This window comes from Leuciscus leuciscus (genome assembly GCF_965113295.1).
Source record: "Leuciscus leuciscus genome assembly, chromosome: 3".
NCBI lineage: Eukaryota > Metazoa > Chordata > Actinopteri > Cypriniformes > Leuciscidae > Leuciscus > Leuciscus leuciscus.
Genome location: NC_138727.1, coordinates 37,186,027 through 37,204,052, shown reverse-complemented (window position 1 = coordinate 37,204,052; position 18,026 = coordinate 37,186,027). Strand labels below are relative to the sequence as shown.

General features: G+C 36.4%; 1 protein-coding gene and 1 long non-coding RNA gene across 6 annotated transcripts in view; both read right to left on the bottom strand.

The window, feature by feature from the left end:
- atp11a (ATPase phospholipid transporting 11A) overlaps positions 1-18,026 on the bottom strand; it is an 81,875-nt gene that overhangs the window by 38,112 nt on the left and 25,737 nt on the right. For all 5 annotated transcript variants that reach the window (XM_082164715.1, XM_082164716.1, XM_082164717.1 and 2 more), the window contains exons 2-11: positions 7,026-7,148; positions 6,127-6,216; positions 5,942-6,022; positions 5,740-5,847; positions 3,746-3,874; positions 3,118-3,221; positions 2,781-2,831; positions 1,957-2,021; positions 1,269-1,350; positions 645-795 (exon numbers count right to left, since the gene is read on the bottom strand). In XM_082164715.1, the coding sequence (XP_082020841.1) occupies positions 645-795; positions 1,269-1,350; positions 1,957-2,021; positions 2,781-2,831; positions 3,118-3,221; positions 3,746-3,874; positions 5,740-5,847; positions 5,942-6,022; positions 6,127-6,216; positions 7,026-7,148 (984 nt within the window). The remainder of the gene's footprint in view (positions 1-644; positions 796-1,268; positions 1,351-1,956; positions 2,022-2,780; positions 2,832-3,117; positions 3,222-3,745; positions 3,875-5,739; positions 5,848-5,941; positions 6,023-6,126; positions 6,217-7,025; positions 7,149-18,026) is intronic.
- On the bottom strand, positions 13,382-15,728 carry LOC309495058. Its single transcript, XR_014204529.1, has 2 exons — positions 15,533-15,728; positions 13,382-14,555 (listed from the first exon to the last, which is right to left on the bottom strand). It is a non-coding gene; the product is annotated as an uncharacterized lncRNA (long non-coding RNA).

The window sequence follows — 18,026 nt, the reverse complement described above, 5'->3', positions numbered from 1 at the left end:
ACAGTATATATATTATTTATATATTTGTTATGTGTATTGTCTTATTTTAAATAAAAAAATTATATATATATATATATATATATATATAAACATAGTAGTACAAAATGATATATTTTATAATAAAGTTCTATATAATATACAAATATTTTATAATCAAATTATATTTTATTTTGACATTTCTATATTAAATTATTATATATATAACTTTATCTCCATTTTTAATTTGTAAATAAAATAAGGCAATACACATATAACAAATAAAGAAATAATAATAAAATAAACTATAATACATTCTAGGGCTGGGCAATGATTAATCGCGATTAATCGCATCCAAAATAAAAGTTTGTGTTTACATAATATATGTGTTTGTACTGCGTATAATTATTTAGTATATATAAACACACACATTTGCATGTATATATTTAAGAAATATTTGCATGTTTATACTGTATATATATTTATATACATAATTTATATTATATATAAATATTTTATAAAGACATTTTTCTTAAATATATACATGCATATGTGTGTATTTATATATACTAAATAATTACACAATTAATTAATCGCGATTAATCGTTGCCCAGCCCTAATAAATTCTAATTAAAAGGAAAAATAATTATTATAATAATAGCACGTACTACATGCCGTTGCCTCTCTGTCTCAGTTTTCTGGTTGTACCAGGGCTCGTCTCGGTTTGCGTCGGCCTGCCAGACGTACTTGAGGAGCGTATTGATCAGAGCTTTACTGATCAGAATGCAGAGGTACACAATCAGGTAGGCATTCATTGACCTGTGAAACAGCGATGAGATGATCTCAGACCCATATATATGCATAATCATTTATGGACCTAATGGTACAAACACGTATCATACTACATCAGGGTGACGAAATCCATCCGCAATAACTTTCCCTGAGAGTCTCGTATCCTGTCCGAATGACATCTATAATATTAAATTAAGGTCTTAAAAAAAAAAATCTACATTGATTTGATTACAAAAGTCAATGATATCCAAACTTTTGCAAGAAGATCTCTGAAAGTACACCTGCTTATTCAATATAACAGATTTGATGTATTTTCTTAATGGCTGCATCTATCTGTCTGACAGAATTGTCAGCGAGACACATGTGAGCGCAACTTGATACAATTCGTGACAACAAATACAGAGGCTTGCAATTTGCTTTACAAAACAGACACTAAATGCATTACGCTGTACATGCTGACAGCAAGATAAACCGATCGAAAGCCTATCATCGTGTCTTACTTTTCAACAGCGGAGCGTTTCTGAGACTTGGACTGGTAGTTGAGGGCCATCTTGGTTTCCATGCCTGTGTAGATGGCCACAGCTAGAGAAACAAGAGAAGACGAAGAGCATTTTGAGAACACAATTCTCTTATGAACATCTCAGTACAGCCTCTTTGATGTTATGACAATGTGAAAGCCGTTGTTACATAACTGAGCTCTTTTTGCCTTACCGTACACTAAGGCATAATGGCTCCGCTGTAACAAAGTTAAACATTTTTAGAGCTTGCCCTGCACTTAGAATCCTCACGTGTATAATGTGACATTCATCTCCCTCTCTCGCCCTTTCTCTCGCTCTCTCTCTCTAGCAATTAAGAACTTCTCTCTGATCTCACAAGCCTCAGTGACTCATTTAATTACAGTGGGAACAGAGTGACAAAATGACTCAATCAGCAACTCTTCTCTCATTCTCCTGCCCTTCCTTTTGCCTAAAAAACTGATCACGTATGCATTGTACCAGGTTATAGTGATAGATCTTGGCATCATTGACATCAGTAGGTTTAGACTAAATGCAGACAGCGCTCCTAAGGAACACAATATATACCTTGAATGCGCCGCATGATATTCAGGATAAAGTGTCTGCCAAATGCATTAATATAAATGAGTATGCGCTTAAATGATATGTAAATGTATAGTGTGGATTTTATTACCATGTATGTATTCAGTGTTTTTCAGTGTGGCTCCACGCAGCAGCAGGTTCTCAGAACCCAGGGGTCTAAAATAATCAAACAAGATCAAATTGAGCATTACAATGATGAACAAAATTATGCTCACATCTTTTGACAGTGAACACACTGTAGTGCAACTTTATAAGTCACAATGCAGGACCATTTTAAATAAAAATTAAGGTATAAAAAATTAAATGGTCATTGGAAATGGAAAAATAAAAGAAATGGTGACCAGTAAAAGCAATGAAATATACACTTTACCTTATGCAGTGTATACATTTAACCTAAAACATTCATGTTATGTGTCAACTAACCTAATATTAATGAACTAAATGCTCTAAATATGAAAATAAATAGTTGTGAAGCTGCCTAAATGCACTATGCTGATATCACTATTACTCTATTTAATTATATATATTATATTATATTATAATGCAGTCGTTGCAGTAGTATATAAAATGCAATAATAAATATTTATTTTATATTTTATTTTAAATACTATATATTTATTAACATATTTGCATATTTGAAGTGCACCAAGATACCAATATTTGCATTATTTATATTATATAACATGAAATATATAATATGACATTACATTTACTTACATATTTGTACCAAAATACAAAATTGTTTATTAAAGTTAGAGTGGACTGCAAGGAAATCTGAATGGGAGCATTTCTTTAGTAAGAATCAGAATTGGAAGAGAGAGCTGTTGTATGAAAATGATAAATTGTCCCTCCTGAATTCAATCTTTCACACACTGGCCCTTTAATTAAGAGTCAATTTCCTGAGTATAGATTTACCTCGCGATGGGTTCGTCGCGATCCAAATAAATATTGATGCGTCCCACAAATCTAAAGCGGGAGAGGAAGAAAAGATAGAAATTAATGTCTAGCCTGGGCTTTGTGTTAATGTGTGTGTGTGTGTGTGTGTGTGTGTGTGTGTGTGTGTGTGTGTGTGTGTGTGTGTGTGTGTGTGGTTAAGACACCATGTGAGGATATTTGTGTGGGGTATCTGGAGTGTGTGGCACGCTGTGGTGTCAGTCCAACAGTAGTCCTATGCATAGTGTGTGTTTGTAAGAGAAAGCAAGGGTTTGTTTATGTGTTTACTGCTGATACAGTATATGTGCGTATTACTCACTTGTAAAGGTCCGGCTGGGGTTGTTCGCATTCTATCGTGGCATGCAGTGTGTCCACCTCCTCTGCTGTGTTGAATGCCTTTGTGTCCTGAACTGCATAATAGGTCTTTGTGCAGAGAGGAGAGAACGAGAGAAACCAGTCGACATTCCAAGGTCAAAAACTCTCACACATATTTCTACAATCTCCTATCTAATGAGAGTAACTGGCAGTGTGCTGTATAGTGCGACCAACACATTTCAGTCACAGTGTTACATTTCAGTCACAATGTATGAGAACAAAACTTGAACTGAACTGAGCTGGAAGATGACACTACTGTTTTCTGCAGAGCTGCTTTATAGCTGATGCGACTTTGTTTCATAATTAATGAATTTTGCAACATCTCAACAATGAATCAATTCTAAACTAACTTGTAACAAACTCTCATATTTGACGAAGTTTGCATCACTGATTCTATTATTTTCCAGTTTATTACTGAGAAGCTGCTTTGAAACGATCTATATTGCTTAAAGCGCTATATGAATAAATATGACAGAATGTAAATGTAAATGCGACTTGTAAGATTACAATAAACTCCTAAGTTTTAGGAATAATAACAGTGATGTTAGCCTTTCTATAAAATGACCAATCACCTTATGGCTGGACTCTCCATCTAAGCTGGCTGTTGTGACGAAACATGTCCCGTCTTCTCTACTGGTGGAGAGCAGTATGAGGTCACACGGAAACGTCTCATCCTCCTTCACCTGGACAATATCACCCACCTGAAAGGTCAAAGAGCAGGAAAGGGTTCAATTCAACATTTATGTGGTACAGATAATGTCTACATACCCTTACTGCAGAGCTTTTGAATAACGATATACTGTCACACCAATATCAACAAATCAACTATAGACAATGAGTTGCCTATAGTACTTTAGTAATGAGTTGATAATGAGTTATAGATAATGGGTTGAGTCACAGTGGAATGAATAAAATATATACAGTCAAACCAAAAATTATTCAGACAACAGATTACATTTTTTTATTCTTCATAGAGTGGACTACCAGTAAAATGTATAAAACATATGGGACCAAAAATTATTCAGACACTTTGACCTGACCATGTTTTGCTGAAGTGTTTTTTCTTTAATTGCTAATGCGACCTTTTTACACCACAGACTGAACAAAATTAGGCATTGCCTGGTAATTGGTTGACCTAAATTGGTATTATCTAACTGTGTACTTAAAATTACCAGCTGACAGCAATTTAACCTAATTCATTTGTGAGACAGTCAAACAGAAGGATGGCCAAAACCAGTTGTCATATTTTATCACCATTTTCTAAACTATAGCGAATAAACTGTGATAATGTAAGAAATGTCTGAATAAACTTAGGTTTGACTGTGTACTCATGAATCTACATAAATGAAAATCCTGATCCTGGTAATTGTTCCCGCTGGCATGTCTGCATGGGTTGCGTAACGGATTACAGATGCTGGCTGGATTATCAGTGGGAAAAGCTGTAATGGTTAGTATTCAAGCACATTCTTTCTTTATCGTCACAGCTTTCAGTGTTTCTCAATGTGGGGTTTTTTACTCACTGTATTGCATGAAATCATGCAGAATGACTTCTGGATAGCAAAAATACCATGGAAAACAATATGATGGGGGGGATTCTAAACTAATAAAAACATTAAGAATTTTTTTTTTCTAACATTAAAATACAGATTTTTTCATATTGAAAGAGAGTGAGAGAGCAATAGTTCCACAATTAAATAACAAAAGATTCCCAGTGCATTGTGGGTAACGTGGGCACACTGTCATTCTGCTTGTTGGCATGCCAACATTCTGTTTCCAAACAGCAAGCTGGCTGTGTAAGCAGAATGCTGGTTAGCAGAGCGAAACTTTGTTGATTTATTTCTCTGAGAATAAAACGAAAACTCATTGAGGTGTGTCATTTTTTCAGCATTAAAATATTTTCTTAATATGCATAGATAGTAAGCCATTTATAGGTTAATTTTCCTGAAAAATGGAAACACTGTCGGACTTTCAAAACACTGCTGTTTATTTAAAGTCCCCATGTAGTCAATAATTGTATACCTTAAAACTCCTCTTTGATCACCAAAATGACATATTTAAATGTTTTTCCTTGAAAAAAATGTCTTCATGCCTTTAAGTAGCTTGAATGTAACTCTACACTCTTTCCTCATTTAGTATGTGCGTAATTCCTCATTTATCTATGAATATGCAAATTAGCCCCACCTCCACTCACTCACACCAGCTCAGAGATCCACTCATTGATCACACATTGACGTGATTGGTTACAAGGGTGTTTGTGACGTCAGAAACACCAGCGATTTCAAACCGCGTTTTTGAGACTGTCTTTAGTTCACTGCAGTTTTAAGGAGAAAATACTCAGCAATGGTGTTGATTTGTGATTAAAACACCACATAGACATATAAACAACATTAAAAACTTGACTTTAAGTGTCTCAACCAGCCCAACACTGGCTCAACAAATAGGATGAGTTTGGGGCATCCGTTTTCTTCACCAATGGAAAAACGAAGAGGACTGTTTGGGAAATCTGTTTGAAAACAGTATTTTTTAACAGTAACAGACAGATTTTATATGTGCTTAGCTTACGCACCCGTAGCTTTTGACTCTGTTTGCGTACGACTTTTCCATGCTGGATGACGTGGACTGGACATTGGTTTATAGCGTTGTCCGCTTTGTGCCTGATCCAGTCCTCATAGCCCTGCAGAGAAGAAGTGTGGCGAGAGAGACGAGTGAAGGAGTGACGTCACAATTATAACACAAATTAAATAGGAAAGTCAGGGGTCTTTTCTCACCTGTTTAATGGCTGTAACAGTGATGACAAAGAAAAGAGGCAGACCGCTGGTCATAGGACTGGTGGGAGTGTCAATGATCAGCTACAGAGAGAGATGGTGAGAGGGGAAATATCACACATCACGCTGTCACAGAAAGGTCAACTCATGCTAATAGGACAATTTCCATAAGCGACACCATCACACACCTGCACTAGAAAGATGATCAGAAAATAGAAATTGGCGATTCTTCTGAACTGCTCAAAGAGATTCTTCGGTATAAAATTCCAGAAAGTATACTGTGGAGAGAAAGAGAGATGTTTGAAAGCAAAACACACAGAATTTGAAAAAAAGGCAAGAATTCACCGCGCCTTGTCCAAATGAGGTGCGTAGACCAAAAACACCTATTAAGGAAACACTTTAATGAACAATGGCAAACGTTTCAGTTACATGTGACCTTTATCAATCCCAAAACTAGTGAAAAATAAATATACCAAAATATATTTGAAATACATTTATTTTATGCTAAGTATACTACAAATACATTTACATATTTGGGTACTTAAAATAAATAGCCTGCAATTGTACTTTTGGCAGACTAAATTCATACACTTAAAAGTCTGCAGTGAATTAATACACTTAAAAACTAATTTTGTACTTAATGCACTTTAGTTATCCAGAAATAGTGCTGAGGTGCAACTAAAGATATACTTAAGTATATTTGATTTTGCCAAAGTGGAACTATTGCAAGTATAGTTTAGGTACACTTTAAATATCTTGCATTTAAAGACTGATATTATACAGTGCTAAAAACGAGCCAATGTAAGAAAAAGAAACTTAATTTAATATATATATTCTAATGAAATGATTATCTTTTATATCATAGCAAATATTCCGATTTTATTTTATACTTTTTTATCTTGGAAGATAAAACAAAAATAATGATTAAGAAAATGTGTTTTTCCTTCGCCATACAAGACCACCTGTTATGTCCTGATCATCCTTTCATTGTTTATTTTGCAATAATGACGGTCGGACTGTACAGTGCATCCTCCCTAGCGTATTGTTTTTGGTTCAGATAGCTGTTTGGCCGTGGAGCACATCTGACCTTTGAGGAGACGATTCTGTTGTCAGGAAATCTCTGCGGAATGTACGCTTCTGTTCCTGGCGGAGGCTCTTTTTGTCCGATATAAACCGTCCTGCTGTCCACCCAGTTCTCCTCTCCTGTACACTGAAACAAAGAGACAGAGAGAGTGGACTGTTCATTTAGTCATTCATAGATATTCATGCATCATCCATCCATCCATGTGACTACTTCCTGTAAAAGAGCACACTGTTTAATCTGTGTTGACACATTCGGCCGGCCTGACTCGAGTTCACAGGTCAGACACAACCATTGGAAAAAACAGATGCACGAAACGAGGAACCAGCTTTCAGCTACAACTATAGAGTTTGCTCCGATGAAAAAGAGAACAGATACAGAACTTATGGTCCCCGTCATGCTTGATTTGACTCTCAAAGGCAGAGCGAACATAGTTTCGTAATGAAGAGCGAGAGAGACACACGGTGGGGGGGGTGGGGGGGGGGGGGGGGGGGGGGGGGTAACAGACAGGGGAAAGAACATTATGATACTAGATTTTTACATTTCGCCCTGAAGATGCTTTACGGTGGTTGCCAGTCCATTGCTTTGTGGATGCTAAGGTGTTCTGAGTGGTTTTAAGTGCAAAGCTGTACATTTGCTAAGGTGTTCTGGTGGTTGCTGGGTGGTATTCTGTATGATATTCTGGCTTGAGTCTCTACTTCAGTGTAACCCGTTTTATCACCCATTAGGCAAAAATTGCAAGTCTGATTCCGAACTGCATGATTATGGTTAAGTAAAACTATTAAAACATTTTGGCTTACTGATATGAAGATAAAATAAAATAGAATTAAATAGAATTAAATTAAATCTTAAACTAAACAAAATGAGAAATGTTGCCTTAGCAAATAACAGAAATAAATTTAAAGGGATACTTCAGGATTTAGCATTAAGCTTTGTATTAGTAGAAAACCTGTAGTATTTTCGAATTACCGTGCTTTCCACCCTCATATCCCCCTGAGACGAGAGATTTATGTATTTTTTGTCTGGAAAAAATCCTCTGATGACGCAAAAATCGTCATTTTGCGTCATCTGAGGATTTTTGGGCCAGAGGCTAAAGACTACAGCCAGTAGGAGGAGCTGTCCCGCATGTTTTCAACCCGCCCATAGAGGGTGGGATCTCACTCACAGAATGTACGTATCAGCCGTCTTTCTTTGGAAGCTAAGCTGGCAGGCTCTTGTTCTGTGGAGAAAGCTGAGGTAGGGGTTACCATCCTCTTTTTCCCGGACATCGAGATCGTCCAAAATGTCCGGGATTCGGCTTTTGCTTTCTGCAGTCACCATTCATTGTTTACATGCACACCTTTTGTTTCAATCTAACTGAATTCATTCCGACTGGTGAATCTGAATGTAGTGTTCACATGAACGCTAAACAAGTGATGTGCGTTTTAACATTGCTGAGAAAATTCCCGCTCCTCCGTGAGAGATAGCCTATGAGACCGATGCGTCTCAGTAATCACGCCACCGGCCTCGCGCAGTTCTCCCGCGGCCCTCAGCCTCGTCCTGCTCGCCACAGTAAACAATGAATGGCGACTGTAGAACGCAAAAGCCGAATCCCGGACATTTTGGGCGATCTCCAAATCCCGAGCAGACTCGTCACGGAGACTCACTAGTAGCCTAGCCTTGTTGTTTTCAACTGCACTCTCTTAACGGTAGCGTGGCTTGGGAGTGGCCTCCCAGGGCAGCGAAGCAAGTGCATTCTGGGAGTTGTTGTCTTTCATCCACATAAGCCAAAAATACATTTTCTGGCTTTTCTCAGTCTAGAAAGCTCCAAATTCAAAAATAATTTCACATTTCTTCTACATAAATGACCTATTTTAAATACACATTAATCTTTCCAGAGGTGAAGTATCCCTTTAAGGAAATAAATTAACTAAGACAACAAACTGAAATAAAAATATCAAAATATCAAAAGCACATAACAAAATTACAAAAAAATAAACAAAAATTAAACTTAAACATGAAAAGACCATTCTAATAATAATATTATTACTACAAATAAATGAATAATACTAAAATAACACTGTTCGAAATGAATATATATACAGTATATATATATATATATATATATATATATATCACAGAAGTGTTTCACAGAAGAAGGAAAGTGAACAGGTCTGGAACGACATGAGGCTGAGTAAATAATAAGATAATGTTCATTTTTCTGTCGATTATATAGGGGTGAATTTGATAAACAGTAAGAAAGATGCCCACTGCTATATCTTGTACATTCATTTCTTGTAGTACATTAACTAAAAGCAAAAAGCAGAAAACTATGTGGTAATAAAACCAACAGCGTGTAATATTCATCCTAGCAGGTTTGCACACATCATAATTTCTCTCTTTTCCTCTTTCATTACTCATACTTCACTCAACATGTGCTATTCTGAAGCATCTGCTCTTGCATCACACTGCTGCTGACTTCACATAGCTTTAATAGCAGGTTTGGATTATGCAAGGAAATCTGATCAGGGTGAAGGGAGTCACCTAACACCGTGTGTCTTTACATTCCAACACCATACAACCTGTCTGCAACCGCAGCGAGTGTCAATGGCCGTGATGGGATTGGCTGGCGTGTGGCTCCGCCTTTCCCTGTCCGTCAGGGCGGGATTAAATCCAGTCGAGCCTCTTAAGCTCTTACGTAAGATGAGAAATATGAGCCATTACCACTTCAAACACTGCCTGTATCCAGCACTGCATGCAACAGGACATGCATGCAGATATCTGTCACATTACCATTGAGAACATGTCTGATGTTCTTGTGTTTGGCTTTACGTTTTGGCAGGGATTTAAACACATCTGAGGTCAGCTGTTGACAACATCAATTATACAAATTAAATCCTAAACCACTCAGACTGACGTCATGAACCACAGCAAAGTCAAATTCCTCGCATCACCTTGATCATGATGGAAAATCCTAAGAGACCCACAGGAAGTCAGTCTGAAGTTTCTCTTTGTGACTCATGCATCTCTATGCCTCTGTGTATTTGTGTGTGTGTGTGTGTGTGTCTGGGTGATTTTGACCTTGCAGAGTGAGCTCAGACAGCATCCACACGAACACAAATTACTCAAAATGTCTTTCAGCTCCCCTAAAATGACAACGCACATTCAAAGAAAAACAATTCAAGGATACATCTCATAAAACACGTTCACAATACAAAATCAGAAGAAAACAATATAGTATGCTTATTTTACCACAATTTTTATTTAATTGAGACAATTTTTTAATCAATTAATTATTAATTTATAAATTAATAAATGAGATAATTTTTCCATTTCTTATCATAGTAATGCAAAAAACTAATTATTTCTCATTATGTATTGTGAAATAAATTATTATAAATTTATTATGATATATAATTAGTATAAATGTGCTAACATCATATATATAATGAACTAGATTTTCACTATATATGGTATTAGAACATTTATATAATTATTATTTGCTGTGAGCATGTAAGATATGCTGCTGCTAAACAAATAGACATACATAAATCCCACATCAGATCTAGGCAGGTGGAGCTGGGGGAGGTGGAGGGTTTTAGAGGAGTCCGGATTCTGCAGGATCAGCAGAAGCCAATCAGCTTGTGAGGGGTAATTGAGGGGTAAAATGTGCCCTGAGCTGTTTTTCATGAGATTCACTCTCAAATATGAGGCTGCTTCACAGAATGTGCTAGAAAATGATTAAAATGCGACATAATTCCATTAATATGACTCATTTTATGCGGCAAGAGATACAATTCAAATACAGTATAAACAGACTGAAATCACATTCTGATTACCTCTTACTCTCTCCATCTTTGTGATGGAGAGGTGGCTTTAAGCAGACGACACTGAGCAGCTGGTCAAAGGCTCATGGACCCTGATCCCCCATAATCACACCTAATCCACTGCCCTAAAACACAATCACACCCACAACAGCCAGACCAACACTCACACAACAAACCAGTCTTTCTGTATTCTTCAAGTCACCAGATGGATCTGGGATGACCCATATAAACCCGACATCCTTAAAAGGGTCATGAACTGGATTGTTTTATTATTTTATAATGTTGCCTGGGGTGCCCTTATAATGTTAGTATGATTTTTACATCAAAAATGGTCATAATTGATAAATAAAAGCCATTTTTCCAAGCCTGATTTCAGCCTCAGATTTGAACGCTCTGTTTTAAGGGGCGTGTCTGCTGTGAGACTGCAGTGCAAACGCCCACTGCTGTGATTGGCTGACATGCTTGCATATGAAATAGCTAGTATTACATGAACTCTCTCGAAAACTTTTACTACGTTTTTACTATTACAGCTATCGAGATTAACAAATCGTGAAAAGTATCGTTTAAAGCATTATATTTAAATCTATTCCATCACATGAAAGGTTGCACGCGATCAGATGACAGTCTGTTGATCGCGTGAATAAAGATCTTATCATTGCAACGCAATTTTTGCAGACTGTCTTCCACAAACAGGCACTGCACAATATTTAGTAAACAGCATGTTTATTGCTTGGAAGTAGCTCGATCCGGTTTAGCAATTATCATGTCGTCCTATGTTATTTAGCATGTTTGGGCGAATCGGTGGGCGGGGCTAAACAGGCCGTGTTGAAGTAGGCGTTGATCTTCTTTTGTGGAGGCGGTGTTTTATCCTCTTTGACGTCATAGTTCCCCACTTTGAAAAACGAGTCGTTTGCTGAGCCTGATGTCTATAAAAGCTTTTATTGGACTAACAAGGTAGTTTTCAGTTCTGAAACTTACAGGATATTATTATAGTATGATGATCTCTTATATGTCAAAAGCTCAAGGAAATTTTGATTTCTCAGTTCATCACCCCTTTAATGGATGGATCATGGTATATTATCTGTTACTCTTTATTTAGTCTTTATTTACTCGCCCTCATTTTGTTCTAAGGGTGAGTAAATGATGACAGTTTTTATTTTGGGGTGAACTATTCAGCTGAACTGAGACTGATTGTTCTGAATAATAAAAGAAATCAGACCAAAATCATTGCATAAGCTCCCATGAAATCTAACTAAGTACACAACCTCACGAAAAGCAAACAATCACACAGGAATGAGAGATGGCAGTAGTCTGGTCACTAGTCGAAGGGATTATCTCACAGCCGACTCGTGCCTGAGCTCCCGAGGAATAGCTCAAGTTACCCTACCACACACACACACACACACACACACACACCATTGCCAACTCTCTGAGTAAACAACGGGTGAAAATTCCACCAGCCGCCGCTGATCCGTGCTGATCCAGGAACAGCTATCCCTGCTAAAATAAACTATATTTATTCTAGGATATGAGTGGCAAAAACTGATCATAGATCAGCAATTTCCGTGTCACCACAGGTCACACAGACTGAAACATAATGCTCTCCATGACGACATTTTCCCGTCATGACCTTAACAAGCTAATGTCAGTTTGATATTTTGCTATCAAAAACAGCAGGCAGTATGAGAATATGAGAGGAAAATAGATGCAAGTCCTATATATGCGGTTCAGCGTTTGGTGTTGGAAGTAAATTATGTCATAAATGCGCATTTATGTATATTTTTTATTTCTTACACAGACAAATCAGCTATTAAATATTTGCTTCGCTTTCATAAAAACATTCTAGATCATCAGATGTGATGTTATGGTACATGGGGAGTCTAACATTGTACTTAGGAGAAAACTTCACAAAAACACCAGTTAATTAGTGCAAAAAAGAAACAATAATTATTATTATTTATTAAGTAATTAAAAAATACATGGTTTAATTAAAAAACTTTTTATTATTTTTTTTTATTATTATACACTGTCATTTATGCTGATTTAAAAAAAACTATTATTTTATTATTTTTATACTATTTATATTACTTGTCATATATTAACAAAGGAATGTCAGAGCGAGTTAATTAGTACAAACAAATTCAGGAAAAAAAATTAATTAAATGCATGTCAACTTTTCCCCCAATTCTCATTACCATAATGCATAATACATAAAGATTATTGTATTAATAATGATATACATCATGTTATACTGGCTTTCATTTATAAAAAAAAACAACAACATTTATTACTAATATTATTTTGCATATATAAACAAAAATATGCCAGAGGGAATTACAACTCATTACAAGCTGATCCAGGTAAGAGTGTTTCTGTGAGTATAAATGTGTGAGTAAAAGGGCAGAAGAATAGGGTTTTCCGGAAAATGTGAACTATCATTACAACTACTTTACACACACTCTTCCAGTGCTTCAGGGCATGATTGAAGTTGCATGGGGTAAAAATAGCTCTGCTGCATGATTCCTGTAACTTAATGCAGTGAGGCCTGACAGACTGTCAGAGGTGTAAAATACTTGAGTAATTTTACTTGATTACTGTACTTAAGTATTATTTTGGGGGATTTTTACTTTACTTGAGTACAATTAAAAATCAATACTTTTACTTAATTACATTTTTTAAGAAAAAAAAGTACTTTTTACTCCTTACAATTTTATTTATAGTCAAAAAGTACTTATTTTTTGGAGATTACTTCATTCTATTTTCCCTTGCTATTACCAAACCAATTGAATTGCGCTCATGCCCAGTTTAATTTAAATGTCATTTATTCTGCCAATGAGATTCGTTTTCACATTCCATGAAATTGGTCAGACATGTTCATTGGTCCTTTGGTAGTGACTTCATGTCGCATAAGAGAGCCTAAGTCCCTCCCCTTCCGGTTGACCACCATGGGACCTTATTTCGGAAAAATATTGTATGGTAGTCAATGGCGAGAGACAACAAATATTTTGATCTCGTTTGAATTGTGCCCTGAATTACACATATGATGTTTGTCAATTTAAAAGATACATTTTAAAGTCAAGAAAGTCGCAGTTTGATGTAAAACTGTTGAGGTAGAAGACTGTGAAAATACATAATACAGAGACTACAAACCCAAAAGGCACACATGTGACGTCATACCTTTTCTCTCAATGAATGAAGCTAACTTTACTGAAGCTAACGTCTGTCATTTTTTCTATAGTCTTACGTTATAATCGTTTTCCAAAGACCTTGAAATATGACTTAGGCAATTATGCTATGAGGCTAACGATATGTGTAATTCAGGGCACAGCTCAGACGGAATAAAAAGATAAGTTGTCTCTCGCCATTGACTACCATACATATTTTTTTCGAAATAAGGTCCCATGAGCCGGAAGCGGAGGGGAGGGACTTAGGCTCTCAATGCACAGCACCTTAACCTGGAAATTAGAGAAATTATAACAGTCAATCAGTGGAAGAAAATGGAGGAAGAACGTGATTCAGCTGCGAACCCGTGGCCGTACCGTAGCAAATTATTTTCTTTTAGTGGTAAAAGTATGTTTAGTGGATTGTTTAAAGCATGTTGCATACTGGCATTAGATAGTAGTCTTATAGTTTGATATTAAATACAATTAAATACAAACGTTTCTAAAGCAGGATAAAACCTTGTATGTGGTTCATTCACTTCATGTTTTTAGAGGTTAAAAGCTTAACCCTTGTGTGGTGTTCATATTTTTGTTACTCAGCCAGTGTTCGTGGGTCTGGTGGACCCGCTGCATTTTTGGGTTTTTAATTCAACACAATCAAAAATGTTAAGTTAAAATACTCAACAGATGTTTACTTCATCCCAATTACAAGCAATATAAACAGCATATATGGTTAATATTTTCTCTTTACCTTTGTTAGATCACATTTAAGAATTGCAACCTCGTGTGGGAATGGCAGGAGTAGAAACACAAAACTCACTCTTCACTCTTCTACACACAATCTCTCTCTCACACACACACACACACACACACACACACACACACACACACACACACACACACACACACACACACAGACACACACACAGACACACACACAGACACACACAAAACACACACCCACACCCACACACATACACATGCACACACACACACACACTCACTTGGATGTATACGGTCACTCTCCATAGGCATAATGGTTTTTCTAATGTACAAACTGTATAATCTATCCCTCTACACTAACCCTACCCCTACCAATCACAGAAAACTTTTGGCATTTTTTGAATTTCAAAAAACACCATTTAGTATGTTTTAGTATGAGGACACAGATGTCGTCATAAACCATGTTTACGTTGTAATACCCATGTCATTATACACATTTGTGTCCTCATAAACCATATACAAGAACATACACACATTAACAGCAGGCCCTGACAGGAGGAGGACAGAGTAAAGGTACACAGGACCTACAATTTCCACACTTTTATTAGCCCCGGGTCCAGTGGACCCGAACATCCTGTGTGTAATATAAATGTGTAGGGGGGGGGGGGTGTACAGTGTGTTTTCATTGAAAATGTGTTCTGATATATATTCCTCACAGAAAATGAGCCAAGGCCAATGAGTCTCAGTTTGAAAAAATTATTAATTGTATCATTTTTCTTTTGATAAAAAATGAAAACGGGTCCAACAGACCCGAACAACATACAAGAATCTCTAGTTTTCATTCTTGCTTTTACTTTTACTCTTTTAATACTCGAGTACAATTTTAATGTGGTACTTTTTTACTTTTACTCAAGTACGATTCTGGCCAGTTACTTTTACTTTTAATTGAGTAAAATTTTCCCTCAGTACTTGTACTTTCACTTGAGTAACATTTTTGAGTACTTTTTACACCTCTGCAGACTGTCGCATCTGAAACATGATGCAAACAATTAAATACACGACAGGAACTCTTAAAACACTGATGGCTCTCACAAACTGACTTAGGAAATTATTATATTGGCAAAATGCATCTGTAAGCAACTTGAGTGGTCATAATTGAATAGAGTCATATACAGTAATAACTCAAGCTGTCGTCAGCTTACATGAACTGTAAGCCAGCAATGAGTCTCGTTTAAGCGTGGGACAGTTGGGTCACATTCCTGAGAGGAGGAAGATGTGGAGATAAGATGGAAATGCAGAAATACAGATGGAGGAGTGTAACAAGAGCATGTGTGTACTTGTTTTACTATACGTACAAGGGCAAACTTCAAATTTGTCATCACATATATTGAAACCTCTAAAAGTCAATGTCAAACTGTGCACTGTAAGAGTGTCCATGATTAAGAAAGGGAAAAAGGTTTTAAAAATTCAGTTTAAAACACATGTGCCAGGTTCTTATTAATGTACTATTTGTATCCATGTTGGTACTATATGGTTTTTCGAAAAACTTTTATACCTTTAAGAACAAATTAAATGTCATGTGGTGTAAAAAGCTTTTTTTCTCTTCTTATATAATTAATATATATTTATCATTATTTCCAAAGAAGTTTTTTAATTTATATTCTCCAAGGTAAAAAGTATTTTATAAATATCATGCATTATTCATTTATTTTAAAAAAAGGAGTTAAACAAGGAGTCTCAACAAATCTGGGATTTTACACCCAACCTGAACTAAATGTCATATAAAGGTCAAATTATATTTAACATTGCAAGTGATTTATTGACCTTTACATAGTAACAAAGGTCAGAGGGTTCTATGATATATTTCCTGTTTTATGTAGGTTTTTTTCTGCATGGAATTTTTTTATTCAATTAATTTCAATATTAATGTAATTCATTTAATACATTATTTGATTAGGACAAAAAAGTCATGTCATTGACCCCTTATTTTAAGATCAACATTTGAATACAAAAATTAGTCTAACAAGTTTCTACCCGTCTAACTGTGGCTGAAAAGTGAAGTGGAGCTGAATCTGGATCAGTCAGTTGTCTGTTCACACCTCTCTGAACTGAATCTAGATTGTGTGCTAGAGTGTGAACTGGAACTGGAACTAGATTGTCCTTTTCTCGACCTCTCTCTGACCCCTGCTCAACCTGGCCTCCTGTCCAATTATCTCTATCTGTGCTATTGTTTGGTCACATCATGGGTGTCGGTTTCCCATCCAAAAGTCCTGTTGCTTCAGTACAACTCACAAAGAAAAACAAAAAACAAAAGGAGAAGGGGGACTTCCTCCCATGATCCAAAATAAACTTGAAAATAAACAATTGCTGTTCACAAGAAGCAGATGTACGGAGAAACAGAGAAAAATATGTTTTGCAGGACGTTTCCTCTTTTTCAGAGATAATTGGAGCCTCGTTTTAAAAGGACAAACATCTACTGACTTTCTCCTCTAAACAAAGTGGGAGAACATTTGTTTGCATTTCAAATATTCTGTGGGAGGACTCTAATTTCGTATCCTTCTCTCTCCCGCTTCCTTTCTTACTCATTTTACACGAAGGTAACCTGTTGTCTTAAGCGAATGCCAGAAATAAACACCCCCCCCCCCCCCCCACACATTGTGCCTGGTAGGCTGTTCACTCTACACTACACACACACACACTCAGCAACTTTTATCACACAAACAATCTCACACATCCGCTCCACGGGGAAAAACATGCCCTTTCAGGAAAATAACAGCATAAAGACCTTTTCATGGATGTAACTGGCCATTGAGAAGGAGGGAATCGGGTTTAACTTTGAGTGGTAAATGACTATAATTGCATGTTTATTGCTGCGCTGACTTTGAACTCAAAACCTTTTTAATATCAACCAGGCAAGAACAACAAGAACAACTAATCTCAAATATTATGCAATACTACTGGGTTAGACTTGAAATTCTAGTTCATTTTGCATCGTTTTAGATCACAAACTGACAGGAACGTGAAGTTTAAACGGCCAATAAAGCGACTAACCACAGTTTGTTTGGCTTAGGTGACGTTTAGAGGCGTGTAAATCTGAAATCGATGCCTACTATAAGAGACTTGTGTACCATAAAGTGCTAGCTGGTCCTCCTCAGACTGAAGGAAACACAATTTTACAGTTTACAATATGTATTGGTATGTGAATGAATGTTTTGTGGGTGATCCATCAAGAGCCAAGAGCATTACTGACTTGATCAATAAAGAAAAGAAGAAGAAATGGGCCGCCCGCCACTGAGCCTGTAGTACATGTCAAAAGT